Source organism: Glandiceps talaboti, chromosome 11, assembly GCF_964340395.1.
Source record: "Glandiceps talaboti chromosome 11, keGlaTala1.1, whole genome shotgun sequence".
In the NCBI taxonomy this organism is placed as follows: Eukaryota; Metazoa; Hemichordata; class Enteropneusta; family Spengelidae; genus Glandiceps; species Glandiceps talaboti.
The window spans coordinates 2,509,960-2,530,000 of NC_135559.1; the positions used below are offsets into that span (position 1 = coordinate 2,509,960).

General features: G+C 34.7%; 1 protein-coding gene across 1 annotated transcript; it reads left to right on the plus strand.

Annotated features, from left to right (window-relative positions):
- Positions 1-58: 58 nt before the first annotated feature.
- Positions 59-19,645, plus strand: LOC144442270 (gamma-tubulin complex component 3 homolog). Its single transcript, XM_078131570.1, has 23 exons — positions 59-137; positions 1,203-1,248; positions 1,565-1,626; positions 2,364-2,431; positions 3,185-3,253; positions 3,531-3,724; positions 4,099-4,253; positions 4,853-4,971; positions 5,452-5,577; positions 6,229-6,297; positions 6,960-7,092; positions 8,350-8,516; positions 9,610-9,720; positions 9,831-9,939; positions 10,441-10,568; positions 11,320-11,384; positions 11,682-11,817; positions 12,506-12,710; positions 14,145-14,233; positions 15,122-15,253; positions 16,234-16,374; positions 17,130-17,249; positions 18,404-19,645. The coding sequence occupies exons 3-23, from the start codon at positions 1,569-1,571 to the stop codon at positions 18,566-18,568; spliced, it is 2,559 nt and encodes an 852-aa protein (XP_077987696.1). The 5' UTR covers positions 59-137; positions 1,203-1,248; positions 1,565-1,568; the 3' UTR covers positions 18,569-19,645.
- The last annotated feature ends 396 nt before the right edge of the window (positions 19,646-20,041 follow it).

Genomic DNA, 20,041 nt, shown 5'->3' on the forward strand with positions numbered 1-20,041 from the left:
ACGTTAAAAATAGTAATTTTATATTTATTTTACGTAGCTCATAACTTGAAAGATGGCATTGACTCATGCCGGCGATCCGAAAAACCCAACTAATTTATTGAAGAGCTTGGTATGTCATGTTACCAAAAGGAGGGAAGGTAAGTTCCTGGGTGTCCACTGACTACGTCGTGCTGTCAATTTCTTGACGGGACATGTTTTGGATGTTTATTTCACTGCGTTTAACGATCAAATTCCAATAATGTTTGTGTATGAGTGTAGGCCATCGATGATAAAGATTCGTAATCAAGATTTGCATTACATATCACTGAAAAGAACTTGTTGAATTTGGACAAGATTACATCTAATTTACTAGTAAATTACGGCAACCTCGCATGTGTGATTTGTTGTGACTGTCCTCCGTTGCAATATGGCATGTATTGTATCATGTATTTCCATCTACATTTTGCCAAATTTTCACACAATTTCAATAGTTGTCTACTTATCTTTTCTGCAATGCAATATGATTAAATATTCATAATGGACATTGTGCATTGTTAAGAATTTTTTTATATTATATATTAATAATTTTTGGATGTGAAGTTTAATATTTCCCTTTTGCTCTTTTTTTTTAAATGAATGATACTGCATATTTTTTAGTTTGCGTTTGCATAATGACATTAAGTTGTAATAAGAAATTCTTTCAAACTATTGTTCTTCTCTATTTGTAGTAATTAAAATAAATAATAATAACTGCATCTGACAAATGAAATTCTTTTGATAAACCAAATGTCAATATACCTATGCAAACTACAAAATGCATATTTTCAGAAAACATAGAATGTCCACATCCTCCTTTGAAATTCAGCAAAACTGAAATGTTTCTATTAAGGTTTGACATTTTTACCAGTCAATAAAAGTAAAAATTTTGATAGTATCAAGCAAAACACCATCCCCTTCAAGTTTTACACACACACATACACACACACACTCACACGCACACACACACATACACATACAAACACACATGCATACATACACACACACTCACACATACACATACTCTCACACACACACACACACACACATGTATATTTGTCTCATGTGATTGTGTCACATCTTGATCATTACAAGTTTAGTGAAGTCAAAGAAGTGGTGCTCCTTTCATTTTAATAATTTTCTAATGAATGTTTATATGATTATATATTTTTTCTTCATTTCTTCAGATGAGGCTGGACCATACTTTCAACATGCTCTCAGAGTAATAGGAAGGTGAGTTCACATTGTACTATTCTGAACAGTAACTTTGTTTTCCCTGAACAATGTAACAATGTTACCAAGCCCTTGCAATTTCAAGTACCTCTTGCTATGATAAATATCATTGTCCAAACCACTGCATATCAAAATATTGTCAAACCAGACTCTCCCTTCCTGGTCTTTAAATGACACATACAGAAGGTGATATTAGTCTCTAACAGTGAGCCCTCGTCAAATTTAGGAATGAATTCTGTGGAGACCAATTTTATGCTAGAAGTATTCATTCAATCTGCCTACCTCACAGAGATAAGTAAATATATTTATTTTGCAGTCAAATGGAACCATCAATTGAAAAGGATGAATTTCAAATTGCAGAAAGAATTAAAAAGAAATGTAAGTATCTTTGACATGATGATCTTGAATAACAACAGCATGAATCAGGGGTGAACAAATCCACTGGTCCTGGGTCCGGGACTAGCAATTTTTTTGGGCAGACCACACAAATGTTACCATGTCTGGTCCGTTGGACCAGTACCTTACTGTTAATAACTATGTTAAAAAGTTGTCTGAATATACAGATTCATAGGTGAGATTTAATGTTTCACATTAGCAGGGCCTGGGACCACTAATTCTTTCAACAGGACCACTGGATTTTTTAAGGCATCGGTCCGGGGACCACCAGTTCACAAAATGATTTGTTCACCCCTGTGAATGATATAGCTATACTTTTTGTATGCACTACATATAAATCCTTTACTATGTATTGCATCCATTCTCATTGTAAGAATCAGTCAAAGTAGAAATTGTAAAAGTGGTCAGACATTGAAAGTGTTGATGGTGACCAGACCAGACCAGACCTCGACATATCACTTTGGTTCTGTTGTATGGAGATGTTAATTATGTGAGAGGCATTTTCTTCAAAGTTATATTTACAAATACACATGCCTATCAAGTTAAAAAATTCAGTAAAATGACTATTACTGTATTAGGGATGCAGGTGAAATACACAATTATCAATGAATGCAAAGAGAATATTAAAACTGGACTCAGTGTATGTCAAGTCTTTTTGTTGAGTTCAGCTGCTGAATATTGCATTGTATGATTTTAATCCAAATGATATCTCTTTTTAGTGGTCAGACAAGGCAGACAACAAGATGCTGCTAGGTTTTCAGAATTACACAGGAAACTCCAGAGCCAGGTAAGATTAATGTACAAAGCCATTACCCAGTCAACATTTATGAAGTTAGATAAGTGGATTGAAAGTAGACTGAAGCACTAATTCAGTTTCTAGAGGTGCATAATTTCATCAGTATTTATAAATTATGGCTGACACAAAATTAATAATATATTAACTGTGTAAACATAGAAGTGGTGAAAGTAATAAATGTTTGTTCTTTATTACTAGACTCATTAATTCAAAGCAGACTTTTCTGATGTTGATATCATTTATCTTCTCCAGCTCATGAATCCCTTTCTGATTTGTCAGCAAGTTTCAACGCAATGTTGAGTAGCCTGGTATTAAAACACGCTGGTGCAGGTATTAACCTTTCCAGTTGCCAATACATACTGGTGAGGTGTTAGTAACAACCCCATCTTTGCACAGAGCTAGTCTGGTGTTAACATAGGACTGGTGTAGGCATTTACCCTTCCAGTTGTTAACACATGCTGGTTAAGTGTACGTGCCATCCTGTTGTTAGTACTGAACTACAGTAGTCCACAGTTTGCTCTGTCAGGAAGTGATTCTTGAGCGGGGCTGTACATCAACATATATTATACTGTAATGCATATAATCTAGTTTGTGCGCCTAGGACAAAATAATGAACGGGTTAACCAAAATTTAGCATGCAAACATGGTTTGTTTGTGAATTGACATGTCAAGATATCGAGACATTCTCTACCTGTCATTCTGTACTAACTTATGGTTTACTTTCTCATCACTTTTGCCTCCCAGGGAACTTTGAAGAACAGATGGTCCATCCTGTATCTATTGTATGAACTAAATGTAGACCCTAAAAAAGTGGTAAGAAATTATACATTGAGATAACTAGAAATGGAAACCTTCCTCAAATTAAATATGAATATGTATAGCTATAAAAGTTATCAGATACTACAAGAACATGTGATCTATGTTGCCTAGTTCAGTTGCATTTTTGAAAAACTTATAATAAGTCATATAGTTTCAACAAGTCATGTAAAACTTATTACTCTTTCATACTCATTGACATGAAAACATATTTAATTTCAGTAAACATATATGTCATTTTAGTTTGTTTGATTTTTTTATTTATTTATTGTAGAAAACAGATGGCATGGCATTCTTTGGTGCAGGTCTTCCATCCTTTTCTCATTCTACACCACATGGTATTGGTGATGCCCATTCTACACCACTGTCTATAGGTTCAACTGCTGGGTCAACTCAAAGTAGTGGTATTGGTAGTGCTGTTAGCAGTATCAATGGACCTACCCCAACACCAATGTCCCTCCCACCAAGGTAAGTAACTTATCAATGGACCTACCCCAACACCAATGTCCTTACCACCAAGGTAAGTAACTTATCAATGGACCTACCCCAACACCAATGTCCCTCCCACCAAAGTAAGTAACTTATCAATGGACCTACCCCAACACCAATGTCCCTCCCACCAAGGTAAGTAACTTATCAATTGACCTACCCCAACACCCATGTCCATCTATAACCATATGTATCATAACTCTGTGCGGGTAACTCTGGTAAAATGACTCTGTGAACTTTGGTAGATTTTACCTACTTACCACCTTTAGCAAAAACACTGTATAGTTGTCAATCTGTATATTGTACAGTACACTGTGAAGGATATGATGTAAATAATCATTTATTTATTCCAGTATGCTACCAACACCTGGTATCACTCCAGCTGCTCAGATTGGTAATCGACTTGTCAGTACACTCACAGGTAGTAGATACCCTGATGGTACCGTTGCCAAGACAACTGGTCACCATGACAGCAGAGTGAGATCAAGAGGACTAGATGAAGAAAACAGTAAGTAACCGTGAAATTAAAAATTGCATGCTTGACTCAAGAATTGATTCTTCTATGTATTCTGTGTAAGGTCAAAGGTTACTCAGAAATTGAGAACATTTCTACTATTGTCAAAGAACATCCATTTAAAGGAGTCATTAATATTCAGTGTGCATCTGACAAATGTGTATATCCGATAAGTCCCATAATGCAACAGCAGACAGCTATGATAAGAACAGAGGTGAAACAGAGTTTCAATTTGGTGTTTTTTGGCAATTTCACAAAATTTGTATGATATATTTTGACATGACTCAAAGTTTATGAAATACCTTGATTTGTGGTTACAAACAATGTATCAACATTTTTTACAATACTAAGTGAAAAGTAGTTATTATCACATTTCCCATGATGCAACATTCAACATGGTGGGATTGCAAGTACACATGATAACAATGTTTCTATATAGTGTGATGGATTACTGTATTATGGTTATATTTTATGAGTATAAAGTTAGTCTCAGATTCAGATTCAGAATCAGATTCACATTGGCAGACAATATGAGGCTGAATGAGACTCTCGGATTCTGAGACCAACGTTATGTTATTTATTTGTAACTGTAGCTTCCTTTGAGATATCCGAGTCTGTGTTGGTACGTGATGTCATCTATGCATTCCAAGGAATTGAGGGTCAATATTTAAAACAAGATAGCAGTGGACAGGGTTTTACACTGGATCCAAATGTGAGTACATTTTATATCTGTAAAGTATTGTTTATCCGAGTTCAGATTTCTTAACCATGTTTTAATAATTATGCAAATAAGTATGCATGGTACTATTTCCATATATGGGGAAGTAATTGATGCATACATGGACTGGACCTAACTTGGTGATTACTCATGTTTGCTCAGTTTATTTACAAATCACTTTTTTGTGCGTATAATAGCAAAATATTTGTACTGTTTAAAAAACTGCAGTTATTGAATTACAAACACAGCCTTGGGCTATGTTGTTTTGAATTGCTCTTTTAAGTAGCAAAACATAGTTAAGTTTAATGAATTAAAAATCCAAAATAAATACCAACATCTCATCAAGTTTCCAATTCTTCCAACTGATCTGTGTTTTTCAACAATTAGTGTTCAACATTTGCCACAAGAGGGCGCTGTTTATTTGAAGGATAATGTTTGCATGATTTCACTTGTATACAGTTTCTGTTTTCAAAGGCTGGAATCTCAAGACCATGTCGTGATGTCATCAAGAAACTAAGTGAGTTAGGATGGCTTTACATGAGGATCCGCAAGTATGTAGATGATAGGAGCAGTGACAGAGCATTTGGACTGGTTGGACAGGTCAGTTTAGATTCCAAGACAAATTACCACATTTAGTTACCTACTTTGCAGCTATTTCCAAAAGAAGTGTTTTGCATGAATGCCCCAGACTAGGGAAAAATGGAGATTAAGGTTTTCATCATGAGAACAAATAGCAAGGCAGTGCCTGAAAAAAGACATGAATTACTAAGATATACATAATCAAAAACAAAAATAAACAGGATGTCTTGAAGTGACTGAGAGTGTCATCAACATTTGGTGTGAAATGTTAGAAAAAATACAATATTCAAAGTACTCTACAGTATGCAATGATGCTTGTCCTCATTGCAATCAGCTTTCAAAGAGCACCCCAAGTGGGTAAAACTATCAAATCTTTTGTCTTTCCTCAAGCATAGTTATGACATTTTGATAAGCTCAAGTTTATATTTTAGAACATGCCCTGTAAATCTCTGTTTACTATTACTTATTTCAGCTTTTACACCTAACAGATATCAGACTGACACAGCATCATATTACAAGAAACTGTTTTGTTAGTCCAATTATGTTGTACTTCAGTCAATGGTTGCTATAAAAACACCTACATGTAGTAGTATCATTGGACAAAGTTTTTTTCCAATTTTTTAATAGCGAGATAATACAAATTAGGAATTGACAATAATTTTTGTGTTTCAGAGTTTCTGTGCAGCTGTACAAGAAGAGTTGATAGAATATCTTAGATTGATTGCAGTACTTGAGGCACAGGTAAGTTGGTAGATATTTTATTAACAGGTCAAAGACAAGAAGTTATAAAAAGCCGTGAGTTACGAGTAATTTCCTGCTGATTGAAGAAAAATAATGGGGACTATATTTATAGCATAATTTAGTTAAACTTATTAAAAGGAATGTTGATATTGAATAGTATGACTCAGACTTGTACCTCAAACATCACAGAATATATGACATAGATACACATTGTCATGACATTGAACCAGTAGGATATAAATCTCACATTTTCTGTTCAAACATTTTTGATTTGGCTTGCATTTGGTATAATTAGATATTATTCCCCAATATATTTCTTCTTACAGCCAAGGTAAATACAAGTTTCCCAAGGGGCTCTGGTCACTATGAGTCACTAGATCCTTAGGTCACAAGTATTTTCTGGCTGAATGAAGAAAAATATTTGGGAATAATGTGATTATAATAGTAATATAATATTTTTAAAATCGGGGAAAGTAATGGCAATTTTGAGCGTTCTGACTCATATTTTGAACACAGCAGAACCAATGATGTAGACACACATTGTCATGACATAGACACGCGTTGTTGTGATATGGAACAACTAGAGTATATATTCCATATTTTTTGTTGAACCTGGGTTGTGCATGGTGTAATAATATTTGTACTATTTGTTCAATTGGTAGTTAAACCAGGAACAAGATATAGGAGTTAATATCAACCCTGGTAATACATTGACATTGAGAAGATTACTAATATGGACATATGACCCTATGGTGAAAATGAAAGCACTGGCTTCATTGGTAGATGCATGTAAAGGTACAGTTAACACACCAATCAGAGCCATGTTCTCATTACCCTATGGTGAAAATGAAAACACTGGCTTCATAGGTAGATGCATATAAAGGTACAGTTAACACACCAATCAGAGCCATGTTCTCTTTACCATATGGTGAAAATGAAAGCATTGGCTTCATTGGTAGATGCATGTAAAGGTACAGTTATTACACCAATCAAAGCCATGTTCTCATTACCCCATGTTGAAAATGAAAGCACTGGCTTCATTGGTAGATGCATGTAAAGGTACAGTTATTACACCAATCAAAGCCATGTTCTGATTATCCTATGTTGAAAATGAAAGCACTGGCTTCATTGGTAGATGCATGTAAAGGTACAGTTATTACACCAATCAAAGCCATGTTCTGATTATCCTATGTTGAAAATGAAAGCACTGGCTTCAGTGGTAGATGCATATAAAGGTACAGTTAACACACCAGTCAAAGCCATGTTCTCATTTAAACTTTTCACTGTTGCTGATACACTTATATCCTCTAAGATTCTGCATTAAAATGGACTTAGTAAAGTTTAGAATTGCAGTAATAGCAAACTAATATAATAATAATGGTTTATTCAAAAACAGTAGAACTCTAGCCTTAATGTTTTAGACTTCAGATAACTCAGATAAATTAAAATTGTAAGGATGAAATGTGTGTCTAAAATGATTGACAAATAAAGGTAAAAATTTACAATAAAGTATTTTCAACCATGAACTTGACGTGTTTTTTTTCATGGCAAGGAAAGTAAACTTAGATGTATTACACAAAAGTAACATTCTAGAAGTTTGCATGAGTTGTACAAATTTATTGTATGTTGGAAAGGTATTAGTAGTGTCACAAACAATTACAAATTCTTGACAATTGTTACGTAAGTTTTAAACAATTTCACACACCAAGAAATACAAAAGCAGTACAAAAAGTTGACTTCACAAACCACAAAGTACCATTTTTGGGCGTACTAGTATTTAATATAAAAATTCATGATATGTATAATATTATAATTATCTTGAATATTGATAACATGACAATAATTGTGGCTTATAGACTTGATTCATATATTCAAGGGCATAAAATAAAACTTGACAGAGCAAGTAAAATGATTTAACTATGATTCTTCGCTGATGTGTAATCAGACTAAAAGATTGACTTAGAAATAGGTGAGTGCGTAGTAACTATGAGATATTCAGGTAAAGTATGCATACCAATGACTGCAATATTATGCTATATTTCAACATTCCAGGTAAGAAAGGTGGTGCTCTAGGTACAGCCATTCATTCCCATACATGGACTGGGGATCCATTTGTCAAATCTTCAGTACGTAGAATACTAAAACTGGTGTCACATCCGATATGTAGTATTCTATATAGATGGATTTATGATGGCGAATTAGAAGACACTTATCATGAGGTATGTTATGTTGTAGAATGGAAAGTTGGGGGGGGGGGGGGGGGGTTATGTTAAAACTGGCATAGTTTCCCTTACATTATACCATAATTTTGGTGGGGAACTCGGGTAGATTTTAGTTGCTTACCGCCATTAACAAAAACACTGACATAAATGACCTCCAGCTGTATTAGTATCTCTCATTCTTTCAGTTTTTGCTGCAAATCAGAGAATATTATGTTCAAAAAATCAGGAAATGCTGAATTGTACAATGAGCAATGATGACACTAACTCTCTCTTCCTGAACAAGACATTGTTATGATGTCAACATATGTAGTCTGAGCTCACTCTTACAAAATAAAAATAATTTGAATATTCAGTCTTTCAATTTTATCAACAAGAATTGACAATGAATACACATTTTGTAAGGAGTCATCTATGATTGGGTCCAAAATGTCATAAGCCAACGTATTTGAAAATCTAACATCATTGAACATAAAGAATATTATCAAAGTTGTACATATTTCTACTGAAAAATATGCCTATATAAATGCACTACAGTAGCAATATATTAGGTGTGATGAGAAAACATGAAGGTATATGCCAAGTTGTAGCTGTTATTAAAAAGTAGCAGGTAACATTGGAAAAGTAGATGGTAAACCCTTGGAAGGAGACCTAACAATGGATAAATTGTTGCTGATTTGTACCACTGGTACGTAGGCAAGCCCGTGACAGAACCATTGGTGCTTTGCTACCTGTGGTCTGTGGCTAGACTAGTGTTTAATAGCAAAATTGCCTGTCAGTGGGGGTCTAGTCTAGCAGCTAGCCTACAGAAAACTCTGTAAGGATAAGTACAAATACCTTGAGTACCCACACTGGTACTCTCTCATCATAGGATTCTGTTGTGATGATGGTAACTGTTAATCCTAGACCAAAGTAAATTTGGTAAAATATAATGGTGTGATCACATTTGATTTACTTGAACCAAGTTATTTATGGTCAAGCTATCTTTGAAACTTTGACTGTTCTTCCCCAGAGGCAGATTGAGAAACACCACAGGTGTTACCATGGAAACAAGCCTTCATGACTGACAATTCTTGGTTTACTATATTTTCAGTTCTTTGTGGCTGCTGATCCAACAGTGAAGAAAGACAGACTATGGCATGACAAATACACACTAAGAAAGTCCATGCTACCATCTTACATTACACTGGACCAGGCCAGGAAGGTAAGCAATTCTCTTACATTACATTGGACCAAGCCAGAAAGGTATGGAACTAATTCTTCCATAACACAAATGACATTGCTGTTATTAAAATCCTAAATAATGTCTTACAGATACTCTTGATTGGTAAATCTATCAACTTCACTCGTCAAGTTTGTCAAGACAGAACACCTATTGGTGGTCGATCTGTTACCAAGACAACAGATTTGACCCCTGAGCAAGGTAAGTCTCACATCTCAGTTTCAACAATCAAGCAGAAAACAATCAGTTCCATAGAAAACTCTACATCATTTGAACTTCAGGTATACAGTCTGTATGTTGATCAGAAATTAAATCAGCAACAAGATACATTTATTTCGTTACTGTTGTGTGTACACAGAGATTGGTCAACTGGTGATTCTGTGTCCTGTAAAGGATAAATCATAGAAGTTCTAATAGATGCTATGGTTTATGTTCGGAAATCAATCTCAAAGAGACATGAGGTTGTGATGCAGCTTCTTTCAAGAACTTTAGTGATAATCAAATCATATTCACTAATCTTCAGGACATTAATATGTATTGAAAGTACTGAAAATAAATTTCCATAGTTACAGCGTCTTTGATTTTTTAGCCCATTTGTATTTGTTCAGAATAGTAATACTGTTCTATAATTCATCCTTTTGGGTTCATAATGTGTTTTTACCGTGAATATATTGATATTTATATATTTTTTACACTTTTCAGCTGAAATGTTATTCACACAAGAATTCAACAGTAAGTTCCAAGAAATCATAACACTAGCCTACAAAGACACCAGCAAACATCTACTGGATATCTTGTTCACAAAATACAAGTTCTTGGAACATTTGAAGGTAAGATCATTTTTTCAAAACAAACAATGCCAGTCCATGTAAAATGTGATGCAGTGAACCATAAACCCTCCACAAATGCTGAATTGTACAATGAGCGATGATGACACTAACTCTCTCTTCCTGAACAAGACATTGTTATGATGTCAACATATGTAGTCTGAGCTCACTCTTACAAAATAAAATTAATTTGAATATTCAGTCTTTCAATTTTAACAACAAGAATTGACAATGAATACACATTTTGTAAGGAGTCATCTATCATTGGGTCCAAAATGTCATAAGCCAACATATTTTAATATCTAACATCATTGAACATAAAGAGTATTATCAAAGTTGTACATGTTTCTACTGAAAAATTTCAATTAAAAAATATACCTGTATAAATGCACTACAGTAGCAATATATTAGGTGTGATGAGAAAACATGAAGGTATATGCCAGGATGTAGCTGTTATTAAAAAGTAGCAGGTAACATTGGAAAAGCAGATGGTAAACCCTTGGAAGGAACCAGAGAGTATGCCAAACAATGGATAAATAGTTGCTGATTTGAAACACAAATTCTTGAAAATGTAGTCGGCAAGAAACTATGGAGTAGCCGGTTGATTTTGCCAGGTACCGGCCCTTATCTACATCCCTGATTGTTCTATGAGAATAGCTTTGAATTTGTTTTCTGTTTGATCGTTTGAATTCATACAATAGTAGAGTAGTACACTTAGAACTAATCTCAATGTTTGTTATTATTCAATCCACAGGCTATGAGAAGATACCTATTACTTGGACAAGGAGATTTCATCAGACATCTAATGGACTTATTAGAGTAAGTAGACATATCAATATATTGTAATAACTTACACTTATATAGTACAGGATGCTCATTTTCAAAGACGACTAGTAAGACTCTTACGGGGCCTTGTAGATGCTCCTACTGCCATTGTTATCCATGTACAACCAATCAGGATGGACCTTGTTGATGTCCTATATTTACATAATTTTGGAGTGTTCTAGAAACTGTGTTTGTGGTTAATTTACAGAGATGACCTGTCCAAGTCTGCCACTGTCCTATATTTACATAATTTACGGGGTATACTAGAAACTGTCTGTGATTATTTTACAGAGATGACCTGTCCAAGTCTGCCACTGTCCTATATTTACATAATTTATCGGGTGTACTAGAAACTGCCATCAGAGGAACCAATGCTCAGTTTGATGACCCAGAGATCTTGAGAAGATTAGATGTCCGTCTCCTAGAAGTAAGTTAGTTTCAAGACTGCCCATACTTACTGTAACCAAAATGGACGTATATTGAGTGAAGATTGAATACTTCAGAATTCGTCATATACCAGTTAGGCCAAAAAAAAAAAAAAATTCTGGTCAGTGCGCATCACTTAAATACCCCCACATCGGTCTTTTGTGTGTGTGTGTTTATCCAGCCAATGCAGTCTGCAGATCGGTGAGAAGACAACCGCAGAGCCAATCATGAACAAGCAAATGACATCTGCCCCCACATACACACTTGTTCTAAAGTACTAAATAAAAAGAACAGTAACTGCCATAAATAGTAGATTGAGTGAAAGGTTTGTTGAGAATATTTTTTAAAAATTGCGTTGTCACACCATTTTAGACAAACTGTCCTGACCAGAAACAATTCTTTTTGTTTGGCCTTATCAGAAAGTCAAACGATTACATAGTGTGGCCACTGGGGGCAGTATTCAAAGCACAATGTTTGCCTTAAAGTGTGGGCCAAAATTGTTCAATAATATTGTGCGATACTTAGAACAATATCAGTCCTAAGTGGTTCATGACAAATATACAGTGATGTAGCCCCACCTTTGTTGACAGGCCTGTAGATACAGCTCTGTTACAACCCTGTGCCATCTTTGCAGACACAGACCTGTACCACAGAAATGTTATTTAATGTGTAACCATCTCCATTTCCAGGTGTCACCAGGTGATTGTGGTTGGGATGTGTTCAGTCTAGATTACCATGTAGACGGTCCAATCAGTACTGTCTTTACCCAGCAGTGTTTACTAATGTATCTGAGAGAGTTTAATTTCCTGTGGAGAGCTAAACGTATGGAATACATCCTGGCTAATATTTGGAGAGCTCAGATGGATAACAGTAGAAGACTTCACGCCATCAAAGGTATGCGTTATCACATGGAATATCACATGGAATATTCTGTAATTCAGGAATTATAAATACTTTGATGTTATTCCCCAATTTGTTTCTTTGTTCAGCAAAGGAAAATATAAGTGACTTAGTCGCTATACTCGTAGTGACAACCCTTAGATCACGACTACTTTCCGGCTGAATGAAGAAAAATATTGCCAAATAACATAATTATACCAGTGCCAGTAATATCAAAGAAAAATATTGGAGACTAACATGATTATACCAGTGCCAGTAATAGCAAAGAAAAATATTGGACAATGACATAGTTATACCAGCGACCAGTAACATCAAAGAAAAATCGAGGAAAGTAATGGCAATTTTGAACGTTTTGACTCATATTTTTAACACAGCAGAACTGGTGATGTAGACATGCATTGTTGTGACGTAGAATGACCAGAGTATATATTCCATATTTTTTGTTCAACTTAGCTCATGCATAGTATAATACACCATATTCAAGTTATCAGAGAGACCAAAATATTTCATGGTTTAGTCACGAGGAGTGCTGTTTGCATGTTGCTTTGGGCAGGAAGTTAGGGCCAGAATAGTTGAGTACTAGTATATTGTAGTGGAAAGACAACAGACAAGAAGTTACAATTCATTTTCTGTGTTGTTCCCTCTGTTTTATTTTTTTAGCAACTAGCAGTAATTAAAACATGCCTAACAATCAGAGTTCTTTTTTCACACATATTGTATTCAGTGCTGTATGTATTGACCTATTTGCTTAGTGACCATGATGAGATTTTAATCCTCTCTTTGCCAAACATCTGACACCTTGTGAGCCTTACATGCAAAATGGCTGGAATTCAATAACCTGAATATAATGTATTGTATGAAATTTATCACCATGAAACGTATATTATGGGATAGAAAAAGGGAAATGTATATTACTATATTGTCACAATAAATTACACTATAAGATGTTAGTTGTCCTACGGAACACACTGTTATCATGTTGAATTTTTTTACCATCTACTGTCATATCCTATCATGCTGAATTGTCGGTGGCCGAGCAGTTAGCTCGTATGCCTCTTACCTCTGCAGTCTGGGTTTGAACCCGCCTGGTGTCGGCTGGGTTTGATTTAAAATTTAACCAGGTCTGTATGTAAGAAGGGTGATGCTCAGTTTGACTCTTTCGAACAACGGCAACCATTCAACAAATTTCCGAATTTATTTGGACGAATAAAGATTATTATTACTTCTCTGCATTATTACATGAACTTAGTGTTAGATTGGATTGTGTGTCACATTTTTTTATCGTACATGAATGTTTACGTTATTGTAATATTAATTTGTTTATTATAGACATAACCACAACATCGTTATTGAAACCTTATAATTACTTATGGTCAGATGGTCAATAAACAGTATCCTATCTAAACAGACTGATTTATTATTTTACAGAGATTGCACCAGTGTTACATCAATGTCACGTTATTGCCGCTGAAATGCTACACTTTGTACATCAAATGCAGTATTATATCACTTTTGAGGTGAGTTAGTGTACCAACCAGTATAACATACTTGACTTTGTACATCAAATGCAGTATTATATCACTTTTGAGGTGAGTTAGTATACCAACCAGTATAACATTCTTGACTTTGTACATCAAATGCAGTATTATATCACTTTTGAGGTGAGTTAGTGTACCAACCAATATAACATACTTCACTTTGTACATCTGTGCCATATGTTAGAATAGATATTTTTCATAATAAAAAAATCGTTTACAATATCTTGTGATACTTATATAAGTTATAAGTCCAAATCTTACATACAGCAATTTAGACTTGGTAAATATATCCATCCAATGGTCAACATATTAATATAGGTTTTCACCACAATACATCAAATGAGCTACCAATCGCAATATATCAGCTGTTATATGTATCCATTTAACAGTTAACATATCAATTTAGGTTTTCACCACTATGTAATGCCATCAATTACTAGTAAACTATCATTGCAATTTATCAGCTGTTGTGAGTAACAACCAGATGGGAACTCTGTTTGTATGTCCATTCATTCAGTCATCAATATCATTATGCATTCACAGTCATTTATAACGAAAATATTACCCTATGTATTAAAATCTACAAGTAGCGACTCATTTTACTCATTGGGTCATATACTTTTCAATTAATTTTTCAGGTGTCAATTTTGTTCAAAGCCAGAGTTGGCCACGTTTGTTTTCCCCTCCCACCCCAAAAAAATACATAAATAAAAAAATTAAAAAATTTCAAATTTTGCACAATATCACAAGAAGTATGATATATATTATAGACCATTCATAAGTACCTTGACCATGTTATGTCAATGGTGAGTTGTTTGTTGAAAATATTCAACTTGCCCTAAAATTGTTTTATGTTCCTTGTAATAGGTGTTAGAATGTGCCTGGGATGAACTGTGGAAGAAAGTTACTGAGGCGGAAGATTTGGACCATATCATAGCAGCACATGAAGTCTTCTTGGATTCTATCATTAGTAGATCATTATTAGGGGATGAATCTAAGGTGAGATCGAAATATAATCAAATCTTATTAGATCTAATCAAATCATGTATCATAGCAACTAATTAAGAGCTCCAAGATTTCAAATTATTAGAGGATGATTCTAAGGTTAGATAAAGATCTAATCAAATCTATTTAGACCTAATGAAATCTGTTCAGATCTTATCAAATCATGTATCAAGGCAACATAATGAAGTGATCCTAGATCCTAGATTCTGCCAATAGTTGTATTACTATTAGGAGACAAATTTTAAATATTATCATCATCATTAATTAAAGTCGATTTCTTCCCTCTGGCGGGGGGTCACCGACTGTCCTTCTTTCCATGTGGCAATCACATTCCTCCATTTCTGCCTGTTCCTATAGTCATTGATGTTTAATCCAATCTGTTTACATTGTCCTTCCACCATACTCTTCCATGTCAGCTTTGGTCGCCCTCTCCCTCTTTTTCCATCCACCTCCAGATTCCATGCCCTCTTCACTCCTATTACACACATGTAAATCTGATCTAATCTAATCAACTTGATTTCAATCAAATTCTAGATTACAACAGTACATGAAATCTTCCTGAATTCTGTATCAGTAGATCACTAATAGCCAACAATCTATGGAATCAGATCAAATCAAGTAGATTTGATTTCATTAACTTGATTCAAACACCTAAAGCCTTCATAGCATATATAATATTCTAAAAGCATATTGATAATAGAATTATATTTTCCACATGTTTATCTAACCAGTGCCTATATATTTTATAGTAAATACAAGGGTTTTGATAATGAATATGGGTTTTCACCACTCTGCATTTGACAGTTGTCTTTATTTTCTATGTATATTTGTTTTGGGGTCCACATTTATAGGTGTTTGTCACCTGTATGGACTGCCTGACCGTTGTCAAAGTTAAGTAAATAAATAAATAAATAAATAATTGTTTATTCAAAATTTATTTGTCGTTCACCATGATTATTTGTATTTATTTGCAGACATTACTAACCCAGCTTAGAGCCATATTTGATCTGATCATAAAATTCCAATACACCCAGGAAAGTTTTTACCAATCATCACTAGAAGAACTTGACAATAGATTACTGGTGGAGAAACAAAAACAGATAAGAACAGAAAAGGTAATCTTATGGCAGTCTGTCTGTCTGTCTGTCTGTCTGTGTGTCTGGCTGTCTGTGTATGTGTATGTGTCTTTGTGTTTCTGAGTGTGTGTATGTATACAAGTGTCTATTTTTGTCTGTCTGTGTCTGTCTGTCTGTCTGTCTGCCCGCGTGTATGTGTATGTGTGTGTGTCTGTTTGTGTTACTGAGTGTATATATTTGTACACAAGTGTCTATTTTTGTCTGTCTGTGTACATGTATACTGCATATCTGTTTGTGTCTGTGTGTACAAGCATACAAGTGTCTGTCATGTGTGTACATGTGTTTATGTCTGTGTGTATCTGTCTGTCTGTCTGTGTCTGTGTGTGTCTGTGTGTGTGTGTGTGCACCTGTCTGGCTGTGTCTGTGTGTGCCTGTCTGTCTGTCTGTGTGTGTGCCTGTCTGTCTGTCTGTCTGTCTGTCTGTCTGTCTGCCTCTGTGTGTGTGTGTGTGTGTGTGTGTGTGTGTGTGTGTGTGTGTGTGTGCATCTACATTCTCTTTGTTTATGTCTATCTTTTCCTTTTACAGGACAAACTATTACACCTTATATAAACTGAATGCTAGCACAGCCCATATTGTACTTTTGTGTACTAAGCTGTGAGCCCCTTGGCTAGAGAAAATCGCTCTCTTCTATCGTTATGTATTCATACACAGTGTAAATTAATATCGTTATAATATGACATGGCTTTTCAAGCTAAAGATTGACTCGTGAATGACATTTAATTTCTGCTTTACAGGGTGAGTGGGGAGTAGGGACATATGATGAGAGGGGAGACCGGCTGAGAAGACAGAAATTTAGCAGTGATGTAGTAAAACCAAACAGAGCTCAGTTGACAATATTGTCCAACACATACCAGGTAGGAACACTTAGTGATTATCACCAATCACCGTTTTGTGTGTTTTGAGGCATATTTTTAGTGTCTGTGATTCAGTTGATATTTTTGTTATGAGTGTTACTGTAATAATCTAGCTATTCATGATGTATTGTTCTTTTGACTGGTGTGGTCATTCTGTTGTAAACACAGTCATCATAGTTCTATCTTTCTAAAAATGTCTTTACATGAAATGACACTGGTTTTACTACACATTATGTATTTTGCTATCAAATGAATATTTTGTTCAACGTCACAGACTTTACATACATACATACATACATACATACATACATACATACATACATACATACATACATGCATACATGCATGCATGCACGCATGCACGCACCCACGCACCCACGCACCCATGCACACACACACACACACACACACACATACATACATACATACATACATACATACATACATACATACATTGTACACACACACACACACACACACACAAAGATATATTTCTCACACCAAATTGTATGCCAATATGCAGCTATTTCACAATTTGTAATGTCTGAAATACAAGTAGTTATATTAACATTACTAGACATGCACTAACTAAGACTAGTTTAATATTCACACTAATTGTAGTCATGTGACTCACACAAAGATAATAGTCATCAATGAATCATACAGTGCTTGATTAAGTAGACTAATATGTCAAACATCTCATGCATTCTAAATGCTGAAGACTGTGATCAACCCTGTGATTAACCACTGGATTCCTCATGCATAGTAAATACATATTGTGATCAACCCTGTGATTACCCACTAGATTCCATTGTAACTATAGCAACAAAAGTATAGATAATTTCCAACATTTTCATCAAATGCCGACGTGCATACATACATGTACTAACTGTAATGATATTTGTGTCAGTGTTTTTGTTGATTCAGTTCGGCAGTTCATTTTTAGTTAATGAAATCTCTGGACTTTGTCTTTCCTCTAGTCACATCCAGAGATAAGATTAAACTCACCTAACCACTGAATCACCATTCATCTTTTCATAAAATACATTGAGATAGCACTCATCAGGTCATATTTTGTGAAATTCAGGTACCCTTGGTAAACAATATTGAAATATTATAGTGTATTACATTTTGTCTTCCTTTCCATATAACAGGATATGGTCAAGAATTTCCTGATTTTATTGGCCAGACATTCTGATGAAAGTCTTCAGCTACTGGGTGTACGACTTGACTTCAATGAATATTACAATGCTAAGGATTCACAACTGAGATCTTCTATGACGTACAGTCAGAGTCCTCGTAGAGCACCAAGGGTGTAGTAAGACCCTTGTAGAGCACTAATGGTGTAGTATGACCACAACAATGGCAAGTCAAGTATTGGATAGCTAACACTAAAACTACAGCTAACACACTTGAACTATTATTGCAACATATTGATATAAGCTAGCAACAGACATTGATGTAATTACACTCACAGTAGGGTGATGTCTCTAATACCAAGCTTTTCTCATATGGCTGCACATTGAACCCCATTCAGTGTTTACACTATTTACACTCATAGTAGGGTGATGTCTCTTATAGCAAGTTTTCCTTGAGGCTGCCCTTTTAACATCATTCAGTGTTTACACTATTTACACTCACAGTAGGGTGGCATCTCTGATGGCAAGTTTTTCTCATGTGACTGCACATTCAACCCATTCAGTGTTTACACTATCTTGATTACTGGTTGATTATATCCACATAACCAAGGCACTGTTATCAGCAATAATAGTTTTAGTTTGTGTCTATCTCAGTTTGCTAATAGTTTGTTTTCCATGGTAGTAACATACATACTATAAGTTAGACAAGGTGTTTCTCTGTACATTTATTTCCTTACTTGTTGTATCATTACGGTTTCAAAATTAACTAATCACAGAAGTTGTAGAAAGTTATGTTCTTTCCGCCAGATCAACATAAGCTCATTTATGATTGGTTCATCATGAAATGTTACCAGCCAATCACGTTATCTTTTGTTTCTTGTTCTCACTCCAGATGTACATTCAAATTCACAAACTTCATTTTGATTGATTTGAAATTTCAAATAAAAAAATCATAAAAAAACTAATGTGAAATGAGGTTCACTGAACCCCCAATCCCACAGAGTGTCTGATATATAAAACATTGGACATTGTAGCCAGAAAAATGTAATACTGCAAAGATGATGTTACAGAAAATTGTAATAGTTCATACATTTGACAAATATTTTTGATAGTGAAATTTTTCTGTACAAACGGTATTTGTAAGACAAATTGTAGTTTGATTTACTCAATAAATATGTATACTTTGTAGAAATATTTCTTTTTGTTTGGACTTTATCATTTGTTTCATATGGTACTCTTTCACCAAGATGTTTTCTATATTTCTATGGAATAAAAGCAGTAAATATTATGAAAAACCTGTCTCCTGTTGTCAAATGGTGTAGGTTTTGTTGTTGTTGTTGTTGTTGTTTGTTTTTGTTTATTTATACTTCAAGCTGTCAACTTAGCAACATTTCCATCTCAAACTAGATGTAAGTAAGCTGGCTGCCTTCTTCAATGTACTACAACAGAGATGTTAGTTATAATATGCCTGTCTTGGTTTGTCTACTGTTTCTGTTGACCCAGTATCATGCCAAGGTTTAACTGTGCACATGTGGGCAGCACCTGTAATGGTGGAGACTGTTGATTTGTTTTTACTCTTCTATGAATATTTTAATGCATGTGTGTGTGTGTGTGTGTGTGTGTATGTATTGTATTGTATTGTATTGTATTGTA

Bases quoted from the DNA above. Each gene is read 5' to 3' on its own strand.
- LOC144442270 (XM_078131570.1), top strand. From the start codon at position 1,569: ATGGAACCATCAATTGAAAAGGATGAATTTCAAATTGCAGAAAGAATT. The intron at 15,254-16,233 runs GTGAGATCGAAA...ATTTATTTGCAG, and splicing joins TATTAGGGGATGAATCTAAG to ACATTACTAACCCAGCTTAG. The intron at 17,250-18,403 runs GTAGGAACACTT...TCCATATAACAG, and splicing joins TATTGTCCAACACATACCAG to GATATGGTCAAGAATTTCCT.